Source organism: Endocarpon pusillum (assembly GCF_000464535.1).
Source record: "Endocarpon pusillum Z07020 unplaced genomic scaffold C660493, whole genome shotgun sequence".
Lineage (NCBI taxonomy): Eukaryota > Fungi > Ascomycota > Eurotiomycetes > Verrucariales > Verrucariaceae > Endocarpon > Endocarpon pusillum.
In genome coordinates, this window is record NW_006913438.1 from 12,861 (window position 1) to 34,668 (window position 21,808).

The 21,808-nt window shown below is 49.9% G+C and overlaps 5 protein-coding genes across 5 annotated transcripts; 4 read left to right on the top strand and 1 right to left on the bottom strand.

The window, feature by feature from the left end:
• EPUS_08455 (uncharacterized protein) lies at positions 1-1,765 on the top strand (the record flags this gene model as incomplete). The annotated part of the gene is made up of 2 exons (XM_007787314.1): positions 1-607; positions 663-1,765. 2 exons carry the CDS (start codon positions 1-3, stop codon positions 1,763-1,765), a joined length of 1,710 nt encoding a protein of 569 aa, XP_007785504.1.
• Positions 1,766-2,346: 581 nt separating this feature from the next.
• On the top strand, positions 2,347-11,250 carry EPUS_08456 (uncharacterized protein; the record flags this gene model as incomplete). The annotated part of the gene is made up of 12 exons (XM_007787315.1): positions 2,347-2,484; positions 2,545-2,678; positions 2,750-4,065; positions 4,114-4,613; positions 4,826-4,847; positions 5,406-6,057; positions 6,109-6,186; positions 6,237-7,432; positions 7,491-7,811; positions 8,312-8,585; positions 8,654-10,845; positions 10,934-11,250. 12 exons carry the CDS (start codon positions 2,347-2,349, stop codon positions 11,248-11,250), a joined length of 7,140 nt encoding a protein of 2,379 aa, XP_007785505.1.
• A 1,610-nt stretch (positions 11,251-12,860) lies between these two features.
• On the bottom strand, positions 12,861-13,838 carry EPUS_08457 (uncharacterized protein; the record flags this gene model as incomplete). Its single annotated transcript, XM_007787316.1, has 2 exons — positions 12,861-13,688; positions 13,776-13,838. The coding sequence occupies 2 exons, from the start codon at positions 13,836-13,838 to the stop codon at positions 12,861-12,863; spliced, it is 891 nt and encodes a 296-aa protein (XP_007785506.1).
• Positions 13,839-16,017: 2,179 nt separating this feature from the next.
• Positions 16,018-18,165, top strand: EPUS_08458 (uncharacterized protein; the record flags this gene model as incomplete). Its single annotated transcript, XM_007787317.1, has 1 exon — positions 16,018-18,165. The coding sequence occupies one exon, from the start codon at positions 16,018-16,020 to the stop codon at positions 18,163-18,165; it is 2,148 nt and encodes a 715-aa protein (XP_007785507.1).
• A 911-nt stretch (positions 18,166-19,076) lies between these two features.
• On the top strand, positions 19,077-21,427 carry EPUS_08459 (uncharacterized protein; the record flags this gene model as incomplete). The annotated part of the gene is made up of 6 exons (XM_007787318.1): positions 19,077-19,395; positions 19,514-19,621; positions 19,691-19,788; positions 20,102-20,357; positions 20,409-20,656; positions 20,708-21,427. The coding sequence occupies 6 exons, from the start codon at positions 19,077-19,079 to the stop codon at positions 21,425-21,427; spliced, it is 1,749 nt and encodes a 582-aa protein (XP_007785508.1).
• Positions 21,428-21,808: the final 381 nt, after the last annotated feature.

Consider the following 21,808-nt stretch of genomic DNA (forward strand, 5'->3'; position numbering starts at 1 on the left):
ATGGCCACGCAAGAGGCACATAAACCCTCATCCCCCACCCACTCCTGTCCACCAAGATCTCGAGAAGCACATACTGTATCTTCCACAGATCGCAATGACCTTCCGAAAGAAAGCTCATCAACTAGCCTCCCTCCAAGCGACATGGAAGCATCTACCTCGTCATCCAGCACAGAATGGAAACCCCAAAGGCAAGAATACTTGATCATGTTAACCATCGCCTTCATCTCATTAGTGGTGGCACTTGATGCCACCATCCTGGTCTCGGTCCTCCCCACCTTGGCTGTTGACCTTCACGGTTATGCCGAAGAGGCTTTTTGGGCAGGGACATCCTACCTTTTGACCTCAGCTGTCTTCCAGCCTTTCATTGCGGATCTCTCGGATGTTTTTGGTCGTCGGCAGCTCCTACAGGCATCGCTGGTCTTTTTCACCGCAGGCTCGATTATCTGTGCTCGTGCAGGGAGTTTTCCTGTCTTGCTGGCTGGCCGCTGCCTCCAAGGTATCGGTGGCGGTGGCATAATCACGACGGGGCAAGTCGTGTTCGCTGATATTGTGCCGTTGCGGCAGCGAGCTAAATGGTTCGCACTGGTCTTGGTAGCCTGGGCGTTGGGTAGCACATTTCTCCCTATAGTGTTGCGCAACATGTGCTGACAGTTCTGCCTCAGGTAGCGTTTTTGGGCCCCTTGTCGGAGGTCTCTTTGTTCAACACTCGACCTGGAGGTGGTGTTTCTACATCAACCTGCCTTTCTGTGGTATTGGTTTGATCTTGGTTCACTTCTTCGTCCGCTTCCAGACGGACAGATCATCCTTGCGAGAGAAATTAGTGCGCGTTGACTGGATCGGCGGTTTCCTCTTCATTTCCAGCCTGACAAGCTTCCTTATGGGTATCTCGTGGGCTGGTATCCAGTTTCCTTGGTCAAGCTTCCGTACGATCACACCGATCGTTGTCGGTACCGTGGGAATCTTGCTCTCATTGCTCTGGGAACGTTATGGCGCAAGACAACCATTTCTCAGAAGATGCCTCTTTTACAGCTCTTCCGCTGTTGCAGCCTATGTCTGCGCTTTTTGTCAAGGGTTGGTCCTCTTTTTGGCTCTATATTACGTGCCATTCTATTTTATGGCTGTGCACTTCGCCACTGCAACCAAGGCTGGCATCAACATCTTCCCAGTGACATGCTTTCTGCTCCCAAGCTCAGCAATCGTCTCGGTCCTGATCACGCATCTGGGCCGATTCCGATGGGCTCTCTATCTCGGTTGGACAATCACGACGCTCGGTTCTGGCTTGCCTATTCTCATGGCCGTTCGTGGTGAGAACATCAAGACGGCAGAATGGGTTGGCATCTTTGTTGTCTTCGGTTTGGGCAACGGCATAGTCCTGACCAGTGTCAATTTCGCGATCCAATCGATTGCCCGTGGTGAGGATTGTGCTCGGGCTGCCAGCATGTATGCCTTCTTCCGTACGCTAGGGATGACCATCGGTGTGGCTGTCGGTGGCACAGTCTTTCAGAACATGATGTCCTATAAGTTGGAACAGCTATCTCAGCCGACTTCCATCGCTCAACAAGCACAAAGTTTCATCACCAGGCTAAAGACATACAGCAGAGACGATCCCACACGGCATGACATCCTCGAGGCATACGGTTATGGCTTCCAGGGTGTATTCATGGTAATGACTGTTATCAGTGCTGTTGGGCTGTTGTCCTCCTTGGTTGTCAGAAGGCATAGCATGGATAAGATCTTGGAATCCAAGCACAGGATTCAGAGGTGACGAGGCCAGAGGCCGTGCTTCTCAGAGCTTCTCAATTAGCTATAAATTAATGATACCGAATTTGGCGAATCTTATTCTACCTGTGTCTTCTGTCGAAGCCTCCTTCAATTCCATCCATTGTGTTCAAATAGGAGCCATCTAACAGAAGGATTGCTTGGAAGATCGGTTCAATTACCGAAAAGTTTCACGCCAAGCCTGCGGAGGACTTTCAGCCTCTGCAGTGGTGCAGGGGCCATTTTAGCACCATCCATGCTGATAGAGAACACGTCGTCCACTTGTCATCTCGACCAGACGCATTCACAGTTCAGATTTCTGTGGGTTCGAAGAGCTGGCTGGTTCATTCAATTGCTCTGTTGCTCCAGTGAGCCTCGTTCCCACACTTCTTTCATATCGACAATCTATGCAGGGTTGATGAGCTCCTTTCGCCTTGACACCCCTTCCAAAGTGTGAATGATTGTACCACCAGACGGTGATTGACGCGCCATTCGAAGGCCACGACTCTGACATTCGTTTTCTTTCCTTCTTCTTTATCTTCGCGCTTCCATCCCCAACACCAACGACGTTATCAAAACGTTTCCAATATGGCTGCCACCCACGATGCATTCACAACTGGCAAAGATGATGGTGATCTCCGCCGGCGGAATATTCAGACACATGAGAAGGCCAACGGTGGAATGGTGTACAAGATCGAAGCCGAAGACACGAAAAAGTTGCAAAAGGTCAGCTCATCTGAGGCTAGAGCAGCTAGAGGCCGATTGCTCAGCGGCTGACTTCTACAGCAGAAATCCAATCTCGTTGCCTTCCTGGACGAATGGGAATTCGTGATCGCACCTCTCATATTTACAACACTTGCTTTCTTTACACGAATGTGGCGCATCGGGTTGTCGCCTATTGTCACCTGGGATGAAGCTCAGTAAGCTCTTCTTCCCACTTTCACACCCGGCTTTACCCAATCGCCGCAGACTAATCGGATTGTCTCCACAGTTTTGGCAAATTCGGCTCCCACTACCTAAAGCGCGAATTCTACTTCGATGTGCACCCTCCATTGGGGAAGATGTTGGTTGGCCTTTCTGGCTACATAGCTGGCTACAATGGATCGTTCGAGTTCAAGTCGGGCGAGAGATATCCTGAGGAGCTTAATTACACCTCTATGCGAGTCTTCAATGCCTTTTTCGGAGCTGTCTGCATACCTCTTGCCTACTTCACTGCACGGGAGCTCCACTTCAAAAGGCCGACTGTCTGGTTAGTAACATTGATGGTGCTATGCGAGAATTCCTACGCCACGATCTCAAGGTTTATCCTTTTGGACTCGATGTTGCTCTGCTTCACGTTCACAACCACTCTGTGCTGGGCACGTTTCCATCGACTCCAAAAAGAAAGCTTCTCACCAGAATGGTTTTTCTGGCTGTTTCTGACTGGGCTCAGCATTGGATGTGTATGCAGCGTAAAGTGGGTTGGTTTGTTCTGCACAGCTCTTGTCGGCCTTTACACTGTGGAAGACCTGTGGAACAAATTCGGCGACCTGAAGATGCCGAAGGTCGAACTGGCTTCCCATGTTGCTGCCCGTGTGGTCGGTCTTATTGTCGTCCCCATGCTGGTATACATGTTTTCCTTTTATCTCCATTTTCTGATCCTCGAAAACTCGGGACCTGGAGATGCTCAGATGTCCTCACTGTTCCAAGCCAACTTGAGGGGTACTGAAGTCGGAAAGAATTCTCCGTTGGAAGTTGCATACGGATCAAAAGCAACCCTGAAAAATATGGGTTACGGTGGGGGGCTCCTTCACTCCCACGTTCAAACATATCCAGAGGGAAGCAATCAGCAACAAGTCACTTGCTACCACCATAAGGATGCCAACAATGATTGGTTCTTTTACCCGAACCGAGCTCACATGGACTTTGACCCAGAAACTGCCGAGGTCAAGTTGGTTGCCAACAACGACGTTATCCGGCTAATTCACGCACAAACTGGACGCAATTTGCATTCTCACTCCGTGGCAGCTCCAGTAACGAAGGCAGACAACGAAGTCTCCTGTTATGGCAATACCACGATTGGTGATGACAAGGATCATTGGACGATCGAAGTCGTCAATGATGCGGTGTCTTCTGATTACTCGAAGATTCGAACTCTGACCACTGCTTTCAGGCTTCGGCACACTGTCCTCGGCTGTTATTTGAGAGCTGGCAACGTCAATTTACCTCAGTGGGGTTTCAAACAAATCGAAACCACGTGTGTCAAGGAGAACAGGCCTAAAGACGTCTACACGCACTGGAATGTTGAAGCGCACTGGAATGACAAGTGTATGTGATGATACCCAGACATTTGCTATCCTCCGCTAACATGAACAGTGCCACCGGGCGAGGCGAAGAACTACAAGTCTCCATTCCTTCGAGACTTCATCCATCTCAATGTGGCGATGATGACTTCGAACAACGCGTTGGTTCCTGACCCTGACAAACAGGATGATCTTGCATCGCAGTTTTGGCAGTGGCCGATTCTGAATGTAGGTCTTAGGATGTGCTCTTGGGATGACAACACCGTCAAATATTTCCTGCTTGGCAACCCTATTGTTTACTGGGGTTCTACCGCCTCGCTAGGCGTTATCGCCTTGTTAATCTTATGGTACCTTATACGCTGGCAACGCGGATACGAAGAACTGAGCCAGCACGACATCGATTTCATCCACTATTCCGCCATTTACCCTGTTGTCGGATGGTTCCTCCACTATCTGCCGTTCATGGCAATGGCACGTGTCACGTACGTACACCACTACTACCCAGCCCTGTACTTTGCCATTCTTTCCGCAGGGTTCGTGGTGGATTGGACAACACAGAAGCTGGAAAGGAGGGTGAGATGGAGTGTATACATTTTACTCTACGCTGCTGTCATCGGCCTCTTTGTCCTTTTCAAGGACATCGTCTTTGGAATGCAAGGCAACCATCAGCAATGGCGATATTTGAAGTGGTTTGATAGCTGGAAGATCGTGGATCGATGATTTAGTTGGTGAATGAACCCTCTGCTGTCTGCACAGCGTTCTTGTGCCTAATATAATAATGGTAGCTCGGGACAGAGATTGATGAGAGTAATGCATACATCTTGTCAATGCTTTTGTAAGGGCGTTGTGACCATTTTTTAAAAGATAACGAGGAGGGCAATCCACGAGGTAAGCAAATATCATATCCCATCAAGTGTCCACGTGATCACTTTCTTCCCTGTTTTCGGACCGATGCCTTAGGCTGTTATGTGGTGACAAAAATAGCGGCGTGCAGAATCATAAGACCTCGTCACAGAAAACGAGAAGACCCGTCAATGTGACTCTAGCGGATATATCCCAGTTTTTATGACAATACTAGCATAGATAGACAGACACGAAACCTGTCACACGCAGCCTCCTCCTCAAGTAAGTGCAGGGGTTCTGGTTGGGGGCCGGGCGAATAAGCTTAACCATTACTCCGTATTTCTAACTTGCCAGGCATGGTGACAAACTGACCCTTTCCCGAAGTCGGATACTGTAAGTCATCATGATAGCGTGTCTCCTAGGTCGAGAAGAAATCTAATGCCTCTTTGCATGCATGATCCACTTTTTCACGCGATCATCTAGCAGATCATTCGACGCATTTTGTCTTCTGTGCCTAATCAGTTGTGGTTGGACGGGTCCGCATCCCAAACACTCCCAACCCAACGTCCTCTCTCTCAGAAGAGTCACAAACGCCAAAAGTCCCCCGACCATCCTTTTCCTCTTCACCCTCAGTCGATAGGGCTGCTTCTGGTCAGCCCTACATTACCGGCACCATTGCTCCCTCACGCTCTCGAGCGGACCCTATCATCCACCTCCGGACCTTATCCTCCCATGTACGGCCCTCCCTGGACGACCAACACTCTACTGCCTTATTGAGTGAGAGCGAGAAGCAACCGACTCAAGAGGGCAGCCGGCGGCCTTCCTTCTCCTCCAACGACGATACTGACGACTTCTCCCTCTGGAGCGATACCGGTGACATCGCCGAACAACTAGCCGAGGAGGAAGACCCTTTGCGCATACAGCTCCAACCACTCAACCACGAGGGCAGGACTGTCGACGGCCACGGTGGAAGGAATAAGAAACGAGTACACTATCAAGATCAGGACCCTTTAGAAAGGAAGACCACCCATCCTGGAATCGATAAAGAGGCTATCAGTATCCCGGAGCCTGCTCAACGGCCTATTTCCGTCTTTGAGAAGTACTTCGCATACATCATGGCTCCGGGTGATAGAGAGACGGCGAGAAGGAGGGGGCTTGTGGGAAAGCCATTGTTGTATGAAGCACCTTGGTCCAGCAAATATTGAAGCAGCTGACACAGCTCCAGATTCCTTACCAGCGTGTTCGTGTCGCTAGGAGTTTTCTTGTTTGGATATGATCAAGGCGTTATGTCGGGCATTATCACGTACGTGCAGGCACATTACGAAAGTGGTTGTCGATTACTGAGTTCCGCAGTGGTTCATTCTTTCTAGATTATTTTAACCGACCTTCTCGAGCAGAGATCGGCACCATGGTTGCCATCCTCGAAATCGGTGCGTTCATCTCCTCGCTCATAGTTGGTCGCATAGGGGATATGATTGGTCGCCGGAGAACCATCTTGTACGGTTCAATTGTCTTCTTCGTTGGTGGCGCGTGCCAGACGTGTGCAACCGCCATGCCCATGATGCTGCTTGGTAGAATCCTGGCCGGTCTCGGTGTTGGTGCGCTGTCCACCATTGTGCCTGTTTATCAGTCTGAGATTAGCCCTCCACACAATCGAGGCAAATTGGCCTGCATCGAGTTTACTGGCAACGTCGCTGGGTATGCTGCCAGTGTCTGGACCGACTACTTCTGCAGCTACATCCAAAGCCATTATGCTTGGCGCCTGCCGTTGCTTCTTCAGTGTATCATGGGAGCTTTGCTCGGGTTTGGCTCACTAGTGATATGCGAATCGCCACGGTGGCTGCTCGATAATGACCACGACGAGGAGGGCATCGTGGTCATTGCGAATCTGTATGGAGGAGGTGACATTCATAACGAGAAGGCTCGCCAGGAGTATCGCGAAATCAAGATGAATGTCTTGATGCAACGGCAAGAAGGGGAGAGGTCTTATGGAGATATGTTCAGACGATACCACAAACGTGTCTTGATCGCCATGTCAGCACAGGCATTGGCACAGCTCAACGGTATCAACGTCATTTCCTATTACGCACCGCTCGTTTTTGAAAGCGCAGGCTGGGTGGGTCGAGACGCAATCCTGATGACCGGCATCAACGCCTTCACGTATCTTGGCTCTACGGTACCGCCATGGTATCTGGTTGATCGATGGGGACGTCGCCCTATTCTCCTCTCTGGTGCCGTTGCGATGATCATCTCGCTATCATTGGTCTCGTACTTTATCTTTATCGACGTTCATTATACCCCAACCATGGTTGTTATATTCGTTATGGTCTACAACGCGGCATTTGGGGCCTCTTGGGGACCAATTCCTTGGCTCTATCCACCGGAAATCTTGCCTCTAAGTATTCGCGCCAAAGGGGCAAGCCTGAGCACAGCCAGTAATTGGGCATTCAATTGGCTCGTGGGAGAAGTAACGCCGGTGTTGCAGGCGGCTATAAAGTGGAGATTGTACCTCGTGCATGCATTCTTCTGCGCCGTTTCATTTGTGGTTGGTATGTTTCTGATCTATCACCTGTGCATAAGCACAACAGGCTGACACCTTGACTGCAGTATACTACCTCTATCCCGAAACCGCCAATGTTCGCTTGGAGGATATGAATGCGCTCTTCGGCGATGCTACCACCGCCATGCCTACACCCGCCACTCAAGCCGAACGAGGATCTCTGTTTGGCATTGGATCTCCAGACTCAATAGATATCCGACGAAACATGAATCCTTCTGCATTCAGTGCTGATGCCGCCATTCCTGGCCTCGACATTAATCCACCATCCGTCGAGTATGGAGACAATGGGAGGCCTATTCACGATCGGGGCAGAAGGAAAGAATCAGAGGTTGGGGAAGGGCTTGGTAGCTGGATCGGGAGGATGGTGAGTAGGTCAAGGAAAGACAGCCGCACGGAGAGCAGGGGAGGCTATGGAAGAGTAGGTCAAGATGAACACTGATAGCTGACGAGCATGATGGCTTAAATGGGCACCGGTAGTCGCTGTGTTAGATTCACATATCATTTGGATACATCTGGATACATTTGGGACAAGATAATCGGCAAGGTGGGGGAGGCCTTTGCCTTCACAAGACCGTCTTTCAACGAAGTCTGTGGGCATAGCAGTCACCACAGCTCATTCTGAATCCTTTGGTTTTGCTGCTGTGATCAAGCGCCGAGGACGCGGAACGCCCTTGACAGATGATCAAAGGGGTGGTCGAAGATATAGGAATGAGCACTATCACATGATCGTTCTTAGGGTAGAAAAGAAGATCCAACAACCCCTTTGGCCCTTAATCCATGTTCGAGTTGTACGTAGTATGAACCTTTTCTCCACCAAGCCTCTTCAGGCAGTGCTTGTGATTTAGCTACCAACTAATTTGTGCCCCAGCAACTCCTGGGCCCCTGTCCACTGCCCACCACGTCACGTCTACGAAATTTAAAAACATCTGGACTCGCCTATTCCTCCGCGCCACGTACATCATGGCTAGTTCCACTCTTTTACCTCCAGTCTCATCCGCAAAATCTCGCCCCGGTGGCATAGGTAGAGCTTTGACGGCGCCAGACAAGATGGCGGTCAATGGGCACTTTGCGTCTGCGGGACAGAATGGCCAAGGCAGTTTCGAACATGGGATCCAGGTTATTGATGAGGATAAAGAATTCAAGTCCGTTCTCTTCTAGCGTTTTTGCGTGGACGAAGTGCTCAGCCATCTGTCTCTGACATCTCTTACAGTTCAGATCTTTCGAAGTACCTCCAATTCACCCGTGTCTCTTCCGCTGGTTTCAATTATCACCTGATATCCGTCTTTGGCTCTCAATCAACTGGAAAATCCACCCTTCTCAATGCTCTCTTCAACACGCAATTCAGCACCATGCAGGAATCCGACAGACGGCAGACAACGAAGGGAATCTGGCTATCAAACAACAAGTCATCACAAGCAGCAGACGCAAAGATGGCAGATAATATCCTTGTCATGGACGTTGAGGGCACCGACGGTCGAGAACGTGGTGAAGACCAGGACTTTGAGAGGAAGGCAGCACTCTTCGCGCTCGCCACAAGTGAGGTTCTCATCGTCAACATATGGGAGCATCAGGTTGGATTATATCAGGGCGCAAACATGGGGCTGTTGAAAACTGTGTTCGAGGTCAACCTACAACTCTTTTTGAAAGACCGCAAATCAACACACCGAAGTCTGTTATTCTTCGTAATCAGAGACTTCCTGGGAACAACGCCGCTACAGAATCTGCGAAACACCCTGATGCAGGACCTGACAAGGATATGGGCGAGTTTGTCCAAACCACCGGGCATGGACAAGTCGCAGATACAAGACTACTTCGATTTTGCATTTTCGGCACTACCGCATAAGCTTTACCAACCAGAGCAATTTACGAAGGAAGTGGCAAGGATGGCAACGAGGTTTAAAGAAGGACATCGTGATGGCAGGAGAGATGCCATTATGGGAGAGTTCGAGGGCGGAGTCTTCCTACCAGAATATCATCGACGAATTCCTGCCGATGGTTTCAGCCACTACGCTGAGGGGATCTGGGACCAGATTGTGAACAATAAGGATCTCGATCTTCCGACCCAACAAGAGCTTCTCGCACAGTTCCGTTGCGATGAGATATCTCGAGAAGTCCTTGTCGCTTTCGACGAAGCCATTGTCCCCTTCGAAAACAAGCAAGTGGAAGGTACTCGAACTGGGAAGCCGCAAATACTAGGCGGCCTAGGCCCAGCGATGCGTGCTGCTCGCTCAAAGACAATCAAAGCTTTCGAAACTGAGGCATCTCGCTACCACAAAGGCGTCTACCAACGAAAACGAACCGAACTCGAATCCAAAATTGACAACAGGCTGAAAGCGCTCTTCGCCGGCCAACTCGCCGCAGCCCACAAACAAGGCGTCAACGACTTCGCCGACGCCGTCACAGCGGCCGTCAAATCTGGTCAAAAGAAAGGCGCCTCCTACGACTTTGCTGAGATTGTCACCGAGCAAAAGAAAATTGCACTCGCTAAGTTCGAGCGTGAAGCCAAAGCCATCATGATTGAAGGTGCGCCCTGGTCCACTTACACGCAGCAAATGTCCCTGTACCAGCGAGAGCTGGACGAAATCTCCACCCGCCTCCGCCGCGACGAGATGCGTCGCCTAGCCACCCGGGTAGAACGCTGGGTTAGGTCACGTCTGAACGACTCCGTCGGCCTTGAATTCAATGCTCTAGGGTCCGGACGCGGTGGGTCAGGTGCTCCTGACTCACCCGAGAAGCCAGCATCCGAAAAGGCAATCTGGGATCGGATTTGGACCCTCTTCACCACGACAGTTCGGGAAGCAGAACGACGCTTCAGCACCCGTGCCCGGTCTTTCGACGCTTCACCCGAGGAAGTCGAGGTCGGTGTTTGGCGGTTACGACGCAAGAGCTGGGGGGTTTTAAGGGCGAAGATCGAGGAGGAGATGATGGAGGGGAATTTGCTGTTGAAACTGCGAGAGAATTTTGAGGATAAGTTTCGCTACGATGAGGCGGGCGTCCCGCGGATTTGGAGACCTACCGACGATATTGAGGGCATTTATACTAAGGCCAGAGAGTCAACATTAAGTCTGATACCTATCTTAGCCCAATTTCGGCATTCGGAGACCCATGCCCCCCCGCCACTGAATGAGTGGATCGGACATACGCCTCCTGCGGCGACGAGCGCGGATGAAGAGGATCTTGTGCCGATTGGTGGAGTCGATGAAGATGAAGCAGCGGGTAGTTTGGAGGAGGAGACGACGATGCTGAATGAGTCGAAACGTCAGGACTTGGTCGTCCGCTTCAAGAAGGCGGCGGATGGGGTGTATGTGGAGGCGAAACGGAGTGCTGTTGGTGGGATCACTCAAGTGCCGCTGTACTTTTATGGTTTGCTGCTTGCGTTGGGGTGGAATGAGATCGTTGCCGGTAAGCACCAATTTATTACCCCTGGCCAAACGGCCCCTTTCCTCGTTCTTCTGTTGCGATGAAAATGCTGATCTGCTTCGAATCTTAGTGCTGAGGAATCCCCTCTACTTCATCTTCCTGATCCTCCTCGGTGTCGGCGCGTACGTTACCTACACGCTCAACCTGTGGGGTCCTATGATCAACATGGCCAACGCGGCGAGTGCCCAAGCCCTGGAGGAGGGGAAGAAGCGGCTGAGGGAGTTCTTGGAGAATAGTGAGAGTGGGAGGAGGGTTCTGGAGATGGAGGGCCGACATGGTCATGGTGAAGCGTATGAGATGAAGAGTATGAATGGCGGTAGGAGTGGGAAGGTGCAGGTGGAGGGAGCGGGTAGCGGTGAGGATGAAGGGGTTGCAGAGGATATATGAGTTTCTTTGGATTATCAATCGAGTCATGCTTGACTGGTTCTCTTGACGAGGGGTTTTTTTTTTTCGAGTGGATACCTGATCCTGATCCTGATCCTGGGACTGGGACTCTATTCTGCTGCTGCTGTTGAAGAGCACACTGTACGGACTTGCAGTTCTCCTGCACAGTTTGGTGTCCGATAAGATTAAGATAGAAGAGACGCACATGGTTTCTGGATTCATCTGGTAAACTCTGTGCTCTACTCTAAGAAGGAGACGGGACTTGAGTGTTGGATCCCCCTCTCCACCCTCCCTCCATTACTGGTGGTACCTCTGGTAGTACCCTAGATCTGGAAGAGGGATGGATACTCCTCCGCGAGGCATGGCTAGCGTAGCGTAGCGAATTTGGTTGTTAGTACTTTACCATTCGCTCGTAGATGTTTACGTTTATGTTGTGTATCGGTGCAGTGGTCTGTAGGAAGAGAAGAGAAAGATAGGCGGAGATAGAGAAGGGGCTGGGGGTTTCGACTTTTTTCTTCTTCCTCTTTTCTCTTTTTCTTATATAGTAGTATCCACCTTTCTGGCATAAAATGACCCATTTTATCATTGGCTCAACAGCCGTCACTAATGTGACCTCAAAAGGCTTAAGGTTGGAACTGTGGACCTTTCGTTGGTGGAGATGATAAGCTTATATCCGCCGCGCGGCTGACAGCCAATGATAAATTGGGTCGCTTTACGCCAGAAAGGTGGACACAATCCGGGCGAACGAACGAACGAAAGAGCAGTATGTCCATCAAATCAAATCGGTGCTTTCGTCAAAGCCAATCAGCCTCCGTGGATTCGACAAACTAGTCAAACACTGAAGTCTTGAGAGAAAGATCTTGTATTTTGAAATCGAGAAAATTTTCGATAGAAAAATTATGGTCTTGGCGGACACTTGATCTGGACGATAATTCCAGTAAATCCCTGGAAATATATTGCTTACTGAAATTTAACTCGATCTGACAAATCAGCCAATCAAAGCAAATCAGGGCCTCGATTTGCTTTGTTTGATTTGATGGATACCCTGCGAAAGAGAGGATTTGATACTGTATGGGTAACAGCCGGTGAAGGGTTGGGTGGGTAGGAATTTCTCCTGTCTTTCTTTGTCCTTATCTCCTCTTTATGTCTAGCGCGGGTAGCGGATAGGTGGAGTGGAGGTGATATGGGGTAAAGCAATGGGTTTTCTTTGGGTCAGCTCGATGGGTTACCCTGACTGGGCTTGCGGAGATGGAATTTCATTTAATGATATGGGTTGATCCTGTTGGTGATTTATGCGTTGTTTTTTTGGTCATGATGTATCAGTGTATACTTGTCATCTGCGTAATGGGCAATACAGGCACCGTATTGCCGCTTGATTCTGCATGTTGTACTTAAAGATGATGAAAGCCGCACAGGTGGGGCACTCCCAAGAAGCAAGGCGCAAGTGAACCCCAGTCATGCTGAGGCTTCGCTTGGCTGAGAATGCAACTGTAATTCATATTCATATTCACACTGCAGGCAGTCCGTCAATGCTCAATAGGTTCCCCATCGAAGCTTTTCGTGCGTGCACCCCCACTGCCCAATCACATTGGTGGTAATTATAGTATTCTTTCTCACGACCGATCGTTCTCGGCGAACTTCTTCTTCCAGAATGCGCGATAATGATATGTCTTGCCGAGGTCCGAGATCTCCCGCACTTCCTTCGGTGTGAGCTTGAATGTCAGCGCTCGCAGGTAGTCGCTCATTCTTTGCTCTTTGCTCGTTGTCGTGATGGCTACAATGTCCTGATCCAAGCACCACCTCAGTAGGATTTCGGCAGGACTGACGGCGTATTTGTGGGCTAGTCTGTCTAGGTAGTCGGTTAGTGGGCCGTCTTGGGCTTTGGTTACTGGGGTTAGGGGTCCGTAGGCGGAGATGGCGATGTTCTTCTGGAGGTGATATGATATCAGATCGCCGTGTTGGAGGTAAGGATGGTACTCGATTTGATTTATTGCTGGAGGGTCGATTGCGGTTTTCAATGTTGCTTCGAGATGGTGCTTGTAATAATTCGAAACGCCGATGGAGCGGGCTTTTCCGCTCTTCTTCACCCCTTCCATATCTCGCCATTTCTGTTGGAGTTCCTCGTCGGACTGGGCAAAGAATGGTTCGTGGATGAGGTAGAGATCCACATAGTCCAATCCTAATTTCTTAAGACTTCCGTCTATTGCTGCAGGGATGTCTTTGATGTTCGTTGTAACTTTGGTGGTGACGAAGAGCTTGTCCCGCGGTATCTTGCTGGCTTTGATCGCTGCCCCAAGTTCTGGTTCGGTGTTGTATATTTCGGCGCCATCGAGATGAACGTAACCGAGTTGCGCTGCTTTGGTCGTTGCTTCGATGAGGGACTTATCCATGGAAGAGCTGGCATCTTTTTTGTACCAGGCTGTGCCGGTGCCATATCCAAGCTGAGAATTGTCAACCACAATCACAGTTGACAAGGGGCATCAGATCGAGGCGCCTCGTCGACGACGATGCCAGGATATCAGACCGACCATAGGTATGGAAAAGCCGTCAGGCATTTTCATCAACGGAATCTTCACATCTAAGCCTGCCATGCTGGCTAGCCACCGGCGCTCAGGTAAAACAGCGGAAGAGAACAGGACTGACGGGAATGAGCATGCAATACAGCGAGGACGGTATGATGCCTTGGAGGCTGTAATCAGTCTCAATGTACTCAGCATCGACCGGAAGATTGGTACTCTTTCTGCGATTAAGTACAGGAAAGAGTCTCTGATACCTGATTGGTAATCAAATTACGAAGTAGAGCAAAACGTCATACCCTCACTTGCAATTCTGCCAAGGATCGTGGTGGTAGAACTTCTTACCAAGGGATGGGCTGTGAAAAATGACGTGGTATCGGTCCTTAGTGAATTAATTATTATTTTAAGGATGGTCAGGAGGCTCAAATGACCATAATTTAGCCATAATCTGGCTCTCATTTTAAGAAAATGGCATCTGGAATCATATAATCCTGTTAGATTTCAGATGTTTAGCTGCATAATTATGTGTAACCTAGACCACATCACGGCTAGGCTGATACTAAGCACACATTGATGTTAATTTGGGCATAACTAACGGTTTTCAGAGGGCCTTCTCCTGCTAACTTGAAGTTTTAATAGCATTGCCAACCCTTGGTAATTCATTCGAAACAAGGATATTGAACAGTATGCCCTTTAGTACTCTCATGTTCCCTGCTACTCATATATTTGATTTCCTAAAAGATCATTCCTCTGGCCCCTGATTGCGAACTCCAACAACTCCGATAATAAATGCCCGCCACTGGCAATCAATAACCATTCGGGGCGGAGTGTTCCGTGCTGTGAGCGTATCCCCTCCGTGCCCGAACAGGGGGTGTAGAATGCCTCAATTAGCGTCGTCGATCTCCTTATTTCGATGTTGCTACAACTTTTGCTTGCTCGAACGCCTTTGATAGATATTCGGGAATAAGTGTCTTCAAGAGCAAAGCTTTAACTCACTTGTCAAATGATTTGTCTGATAATATATTCATTGAATGCTGGTTAGACGATGTCCTGTGAGCGACCTTATTTGAGCTTAAATTTCACCAAACGCGCTAATTGAGGCATCGGGCACGGAGGGGATACTATCAACTATCAGTTTAGCTCTATTTGAAAGAAAATACGAGCAAGCACTAATTCAGTTGTGCAGAATGAGCCAAAAGATATCACGTACATACAATACGAAGTAGTCGGTTAGGATACCGACAACGGTGGGGGCGAGAGTGCACGCCTGAGCCGGCTCTGCTTAGTCAGCACTTGCAAGCTCGATAGAAGGTTGATTGACGCTCAGTCTTGCTGCTTGTTAGGGTCCAACGAGTCATTTCTAGTAGCTCAGATGCCAGAGACTGCCTTGTAGGGAAGAGTGGTTCTGACCGAGTCATTAGACTTGTTTTATTGTCTGCTTTTGGTTGCCCTCTCAATCGACACCATTGCGATTGTCCTGTCGTGAGGAAGGGTAAGAAGTGAGACCCCGGTCCAGCTGGTGAATCATGGAAGACAGAGGCGATCAAGCAGTCTAGTTCTCAGCTGGAAGTCCCCAAGCCCCCATTTGAAGGCTGTGGCTATGGCGAGCTTCAACCTTGCTGTGCCGCACACGCGCATACAAAGCTAATATCCCCACTGTGATACTCCTGCATATATCTGCGCCACTGATGGTGAGACAAGGCGATACACGGTACTAAGAACATTCACCCATCCACGGCTATATCGAGCAATCGATCATCAAGCGACAGCCAATTCCTTGGGTCGCTAACGAGAGGAATGATGGAAGCTGGAAAGCATTGCTGGTGTTGGGCAACTCGAAAATCGCGAAGAACTCACCTTGATCTTATCACGGTGGGCTTTTCTTACAAGTCCAAAAGGAGACTCAGACTTTCGATCATTACACATCCCCTGCATGGAACATGAAACCTCCAGGCTGACAAGTGCTCACTCGGCAATGCTCTCTACCTGGTATTTGGTATCCTTTTGGAATGGCTTGGAGGAGGGGGCTGGGGCCGAAGATTGATACTCCGTCGATAGTTGTCTGGCTCACGTTTATATAAGTCTCCAGAACTGAGCCTGAAGCTGTCGTACGTGATTTTATCATTGTCAAGGTCGTTCTACTTTTCGTCCCCAAACCTCATATGATAATTCAAGAGCCTGTCTACATATTTTTGAGTCAAGGAACCTTTCTCGTCAGATTCTTGTGTCTAACAAAGGTCACTAAATTTGAAGTATGCACTACAAGAAAAAGGCAACAGTCACCTTTCCATGGAACGATCCCCGCTTGAGGACCGAAGGAGGGAAACGACCTTCTGGCTCAGATTGCTCGGATTCGACAGTTTCCCAAAAGAACTCAGTTCCAGTCAACCGCAACCCTCCAGCGTCTGAGAAACAAGTCCAGGGTCAAGCCGCTTCCCTCTTCGGGGTTGGAGTGGAAGACACCGACGGCAGAGCATGGCCTGGAAGCACAGAAGAAAGGATTGTTGACAGGGATAGACCCTTGTTTGACTTGCGGAAGACATTCAAAAGCAGCGGAACATTAAACCCAGCTACCTTAGGGGAGCTAGCAACAGACCTCGAGGAGAAGCTGGAAATAGAGACTAGGCGCAATGCAGGAGCAGCTACAGCGACAAAGTCGAGTACAACCACCAACACAGCCTCAGGGCAGGGATCTTCGAAGACTGGTATTTTTGGTTTCAGAGTGAAGCAACCGGCTCCGAGTCCACATGCGAATGCGTGGTTAGACTCCTCCAGATCGATTCACGCGTTGAGTCCACCACCTGCCAATGAGGCACGTTCAACACGTCCGACTGAGAAAACCAGCCAGCCCCAAAAATCAACCACAGTATCCACTGAGGACTCGTTTCTTTCCAAGCTTTGCGCAGCTGCCTCATCAGCTCCCGCTCAAGAAGCAGGGCTCCCAGCTACCGTGTCTGCACGGAGCAACTATTCTGCCCAATGTTCTCAATTCGATGGACAGGTCCATCTGTCTGACGGAATTGTCCATCGACCGCCGCTTCGGCGTAGCCAACGCTTGCGCAATCGCACTTCCAGTGATATACCCAGGACTGGCCCCTTAGTGGAAAGTAAGAAGTTCATGACACCTTCTCGGCAGAAGACGCGGGTTCGCACTTTGGAGAAGGATAGCACCCAGTCCGCTAGTATGCAGGAAACAGACATTCGAGGCCCGCAACTCTCTGAGCTTCAAAGACTCCACGGTTCAGACTCGTCTGCGCCCATCACGAACAGTTCAGCATCATACACCCTGCGGTTGGCTTCGCCAAAAATCATGGTGCATCGTCCCGATACAATTTCTAGTGAGGAAGACTCTCACCGCCATTCTTCTGCATCATCACAAATAGCTCCATACATGCCCCTACAAAAGATCAGTACACGACCTTACCCTACGGTGGAAGATGGTGACTATTTTGGTAGCTCTTCACCAATCAAGGAAGAATCCGACAACGAGGACGACTCTTTCAGTCATAGATCGAAAAGTGCCTCACCGGAGAGGAAGCTCGGACCAATATCAAGCGCTCTGATTAGCAGCCTGCTACCAGAGACAGCGGGACATTTCAGATCTGGATCGACAGCTCTGATCAGGACTCCATCTCCAGGCCCTGTGGATGCAGTTTGGAAAAGGGTCATCACAAAAAACAGAGAAATGATGTTACCAGCATTTTTCTACATTGTGCAAGCGTTTTGCCCAGATTTAACAGTTCAACAGATACCGAGCGGCTACATTTACGCCTTCAAGGCCAAGGACAGTCGAGCAAAGAACTATGTGAGAATTGGTGTAACCAAGGACATCATTGATAGGATGAAGCAGCACAAGAGGTGCTATAGAGAATACAAGCTGATATATCCCCTGGGAGGGCAAGACCTCATCCCCGTCGATCACGCTCACCGTGTTGAGCGCTTAATCCACGCAGAGCTCGTGGAGTATGCAATGAAGTTAGAACAATGTCCGGGTTCTGATCCGAAATGCCACGGCCATGGCGAATGGTTCGATGTCAAGGAAGACCACGCAATAGCTGTCATTCAGAAATGGTGTCATGTTATAAGTTGCTCGGTGTACGAGCAAGTCCCTTTGCCTGAAAAGATTGAGAGGAAAAAGAAGAAGACAGGTAGAGGAAGCCTGCAAGCGAGCTCTCCGAATGATGGAAAAACCAATGCCAATTCACCAGATCGAACGGGTGGAAGCCCAAGGCCGTCAAATTGCCAGAGTCCAGGGTTGGTGGCAGAAACAAAATGGCGACTAATACCGCTGTGCCTACAAGATATGATGGCGATCTGTTGGCCCCTGCACTTGCGGGCGCCAACAGCGGACGACGAAGATGTCAATGGAGATGGAAAAGGGAAGGCGTTGATTGAACAATAGTTGGTTTGTCTACTTTTGACGTCGGAATGGGTTTATTGTGGTTTAACATGTATGCACCCGAGCACGGAGATCATCTGAATCATGACCAATTTAGAAGTTGTCATTCGTGATACAGTATACATCAGTGCGTAGCTGCAGCTGTTTCTCTCTACCAGTACTGCATTGTGCTCTCCTTCAAGAGAAATTGGTGTGCCAAGCCCACAAAAGCTCTTTGATTACTATGCTTCTTCCATCAAACCGTCTTCTATGATTTTTAATCCAATTCCCCCAGATGTACCTGAGTCTTGTACGGGAAACACGAAATCTCTGGTACAGGACATGAGCTGCCTGCACCCACCGTCCATAAACCTCAAGGTAGATCTTTTCTGTCCGCCATCCATCTCAGGGTCAGACGTAAAGTTGCCTGTTCTATTCCTCAACTGCCGAGCATTGCGGCACTCATCCGGTCCCCGGTTCCCTGCCGGTTCCGCATCTCTGTACTACCCGCCATCACTTGAAGCTGTAGCTCGAGGCTCTCGTGCAGGGGTACACAGTATGACAGTTTCTGCCGAGAGCGCCTGGCTTGAAGTGGGACTTTGGTCGCGGTCAAGATTTGATGAAGGTGTGGTGTCAGTGACGAGATGTAGGACTCCACGGTGGTTATGCGAGGAGCCGGATTTGTAATTGAGGCGTTGAGCATGACTACGGTTGCACAGTGGAGAGTGCATCGTACCTTCCTTCTTGTTTTGGTATATCTTTCCTCGCCGGTGCCCATAAATTCGTTCCATTTCTCACCTTATGGACTTGCTTTTCTCATTCACCAGATCGCTCTCCATTCTTCTTCTCATTTGAGGTCAGTCGCAGCGACGTTATCTCTACTCGGGACCCAAGCAATCCGGCCACCCAGCCGTACTCATCAACCACTTTGCAATATGCACCTCTCTGCTGCTGCTGTCCTGTCCCTTGGCTCCTCTCTCCTCATCATGCAACCCGTCCTGGCCTCCGCTCTTCTTCCCCGCCAAGACACGCCCCCGGCGTACTACCTCCAAACCCGCACTCTGGACTCTTCGAGCGACAAGAACGGCCTCTTCGCCATTGCATCCCAGACAAGCTTCGGTGTCAACGACGTGATCCTGAACTCGAACATCACCAACGCCAACCAAGGCTATTTCAATGACACGCATCAGTATTTCAACTTGGACCCTGCGCATACATGGGGTCTGGATCTAGGCCTGGATACTGATCATGACGGTGAGTTGCCATGCACCACCTTCGACCAACTTTGATTGAGGTTTCTCCTTGGGCGTCCGCGGGTTGAGGCAGAGAAACGGAGTGAGAAATATAGTTTAAACTGATCTGATGATCCTAGCTTGGGAACCCGTGACCATCAGGTTCGGCCAGGGTACCGCGGGGTTCAGGATTGGAGACAACACTCTTCAATGGGGCGACAGGGATGCAGGATATGGGGGATGGATGGGTACGTGTCTCCACTCGTGGCTCTGGTACTCTTTCTTAAGCATGTATGACTGATTCCTCTATGCAATAGCTTGTGACTGGATCCACGGGGTGCCACAGCTGTTTTGGAGGTATGCATACTTCGCGTACCCGATCCCTGGCAGCTGTGCGGATGTGACGATGGAGCTGGTACCAATTCAAGGTGGTCAAGTCGAATCGGGAATTTATTGATTATTGATGATGGGGACTTGGAAGGATCGATTGATGAGTGCTACTCTATGAGTGCGCCATGGGTGAGGATTGGATAGAGGCACGGGAATGATACTTTTAGCTATTCTGCTGATGAGATTATTCGGCATGTAGCATTAGCAATGTGATCGAATGGGCCATTGCTTTGTCCAAATCTGCAGTGGTGGACACGGAATAGTATGTGATCCGGCACCTCACAGTGTAAAGGAGGGAAGCGGTTATCCGCGCCACAGAATGAAAGAGTGTTTTCTAGACAAATTCTTCCAAATTCCATCAGCGAGCTAAACATGAACTTCTCATTTCACCTCCAACTACCGAAGTAGCAGCAACAGGTCGTGAAAAACAATCTGCGAGAGCCATGTGGTCGACCATTGAAGAGACACCGCTCTATCTGGAGAAAATACAGCTCCTTGTCGAACCGGAGAAGGTGCTACGATCCGCCGGTTATGTGGTACAGCCTCTTGAGCCTGGGGTGATTGAGTCGAAGAAACGATGCGTATATTGCGGTGGTGCGAAAGTCCCTCCACACCTGACCTAGCTCTTACCTAACCATATCTCAGCACGTGTTGCAAAACCAAAGAAAGTGAAGGCCAAGCCGACACAAAATGTTGGCAAGCCAGATATCATCAGAAAGGAAAATAAGGCATCCCCTTGTCCGCCAAACCCAGCCGACAGAAATATCGACAAAGGCTTGGCGGACGGAGCATTAGAGGCTCTCGCACAAGCCGTGGCCGATGTTCAGGTAGAAGAAGCCAAGAATCCCCCCAAACTAGCATGTCGTTTTCATCCTGGCAGAGTGTATGGAAAGGTAATCGCCTAAAGTTCCTGCACCGCATCTGAAGCTGAGAAAAGGGTGTAGCATTTTTCATGTTGCCAGCAGCATGTTGCCGCCGAGGGTTGTGCCGCTCACCAATACCATACAGCGCAAAGCTATTCAAAAGGCGAACTCGAACGCGAGTGGATGTTTCATCCGACCCCAGAACCAGAGCGTCTCGATGAAAAGCAGTATCTGACACCGCGTCCGAGACGTCAGAAACAAAGACTCGGAGACTTCCTCCGTACGGCAGCCAAGCGAAAGGCGGTGGCGTTGGACTGTGAAATGGGTACAGCGAAATCAGGAGAAACGGAGCTGATCCGACTGACAGTGGTCGACTTCTTCACCGGTGAGAAGCTGATTGATTCGTTGGTCAGACCAGATGTGCCCATGGCGCACTACAACACCAGATACTCCGGAGTGACGGCGGCAGCCATGCGCAATGCAGAGAACTCGGCATCTTGCATCTGGGGTCGAGATGCCGCGAGAGAGCAGGTATGGAGATTCGTCGGACCGGAGACCGTTGTCGTCATGCATGGTGGTAGCAGCGACTTGTCTGCATTGCGGTGGATCCATTCCGTTGTCGTTGACAGCCATCTTCTGGAGAGATTCAATGAGCCAGTGGAAGGGGGAAAGTCACTGAAGAATCTGTCATTGTGCCGGCTTGGACGGAGGATCCAGAATGGAAGGGGACATTGCAGCTTTGAGGATGCGCTGGCTTGTCGCGACTTGGTTCATTGGCTCGTCTGCCAGATCCCTGACTAGATGATGGGGCCTGTTGGTTGTCGCCTTGATCACGACGGAAGGGAAGGCAAGTCTGACAATGGGGCACGGGCAAGGAGAGTAGACGGTGTATGATACTGCTTGAGTCACCGACGGCGAATAGGCCTCAAAACGTACAGTACATGGTAGGCATCGATTAGAGTGGACTATAAGCGCTGGTGAAGACGTATGTAGCAGATGTACATGGTGTACGAGGTGCGGTGCAGAAGTGTTGATCTTCTGAGAGGGCCTATTGGTCAGGTCTGATATGCGTTATCCCTGCGGACTAGTATCGCCCGCTTTTGATTGGTTAAGTTCTACTGCAATTTCGCTTCTAATTTCGCTTTACAGAGCATGGCACAGCCAATTGTACTTAGATCTACG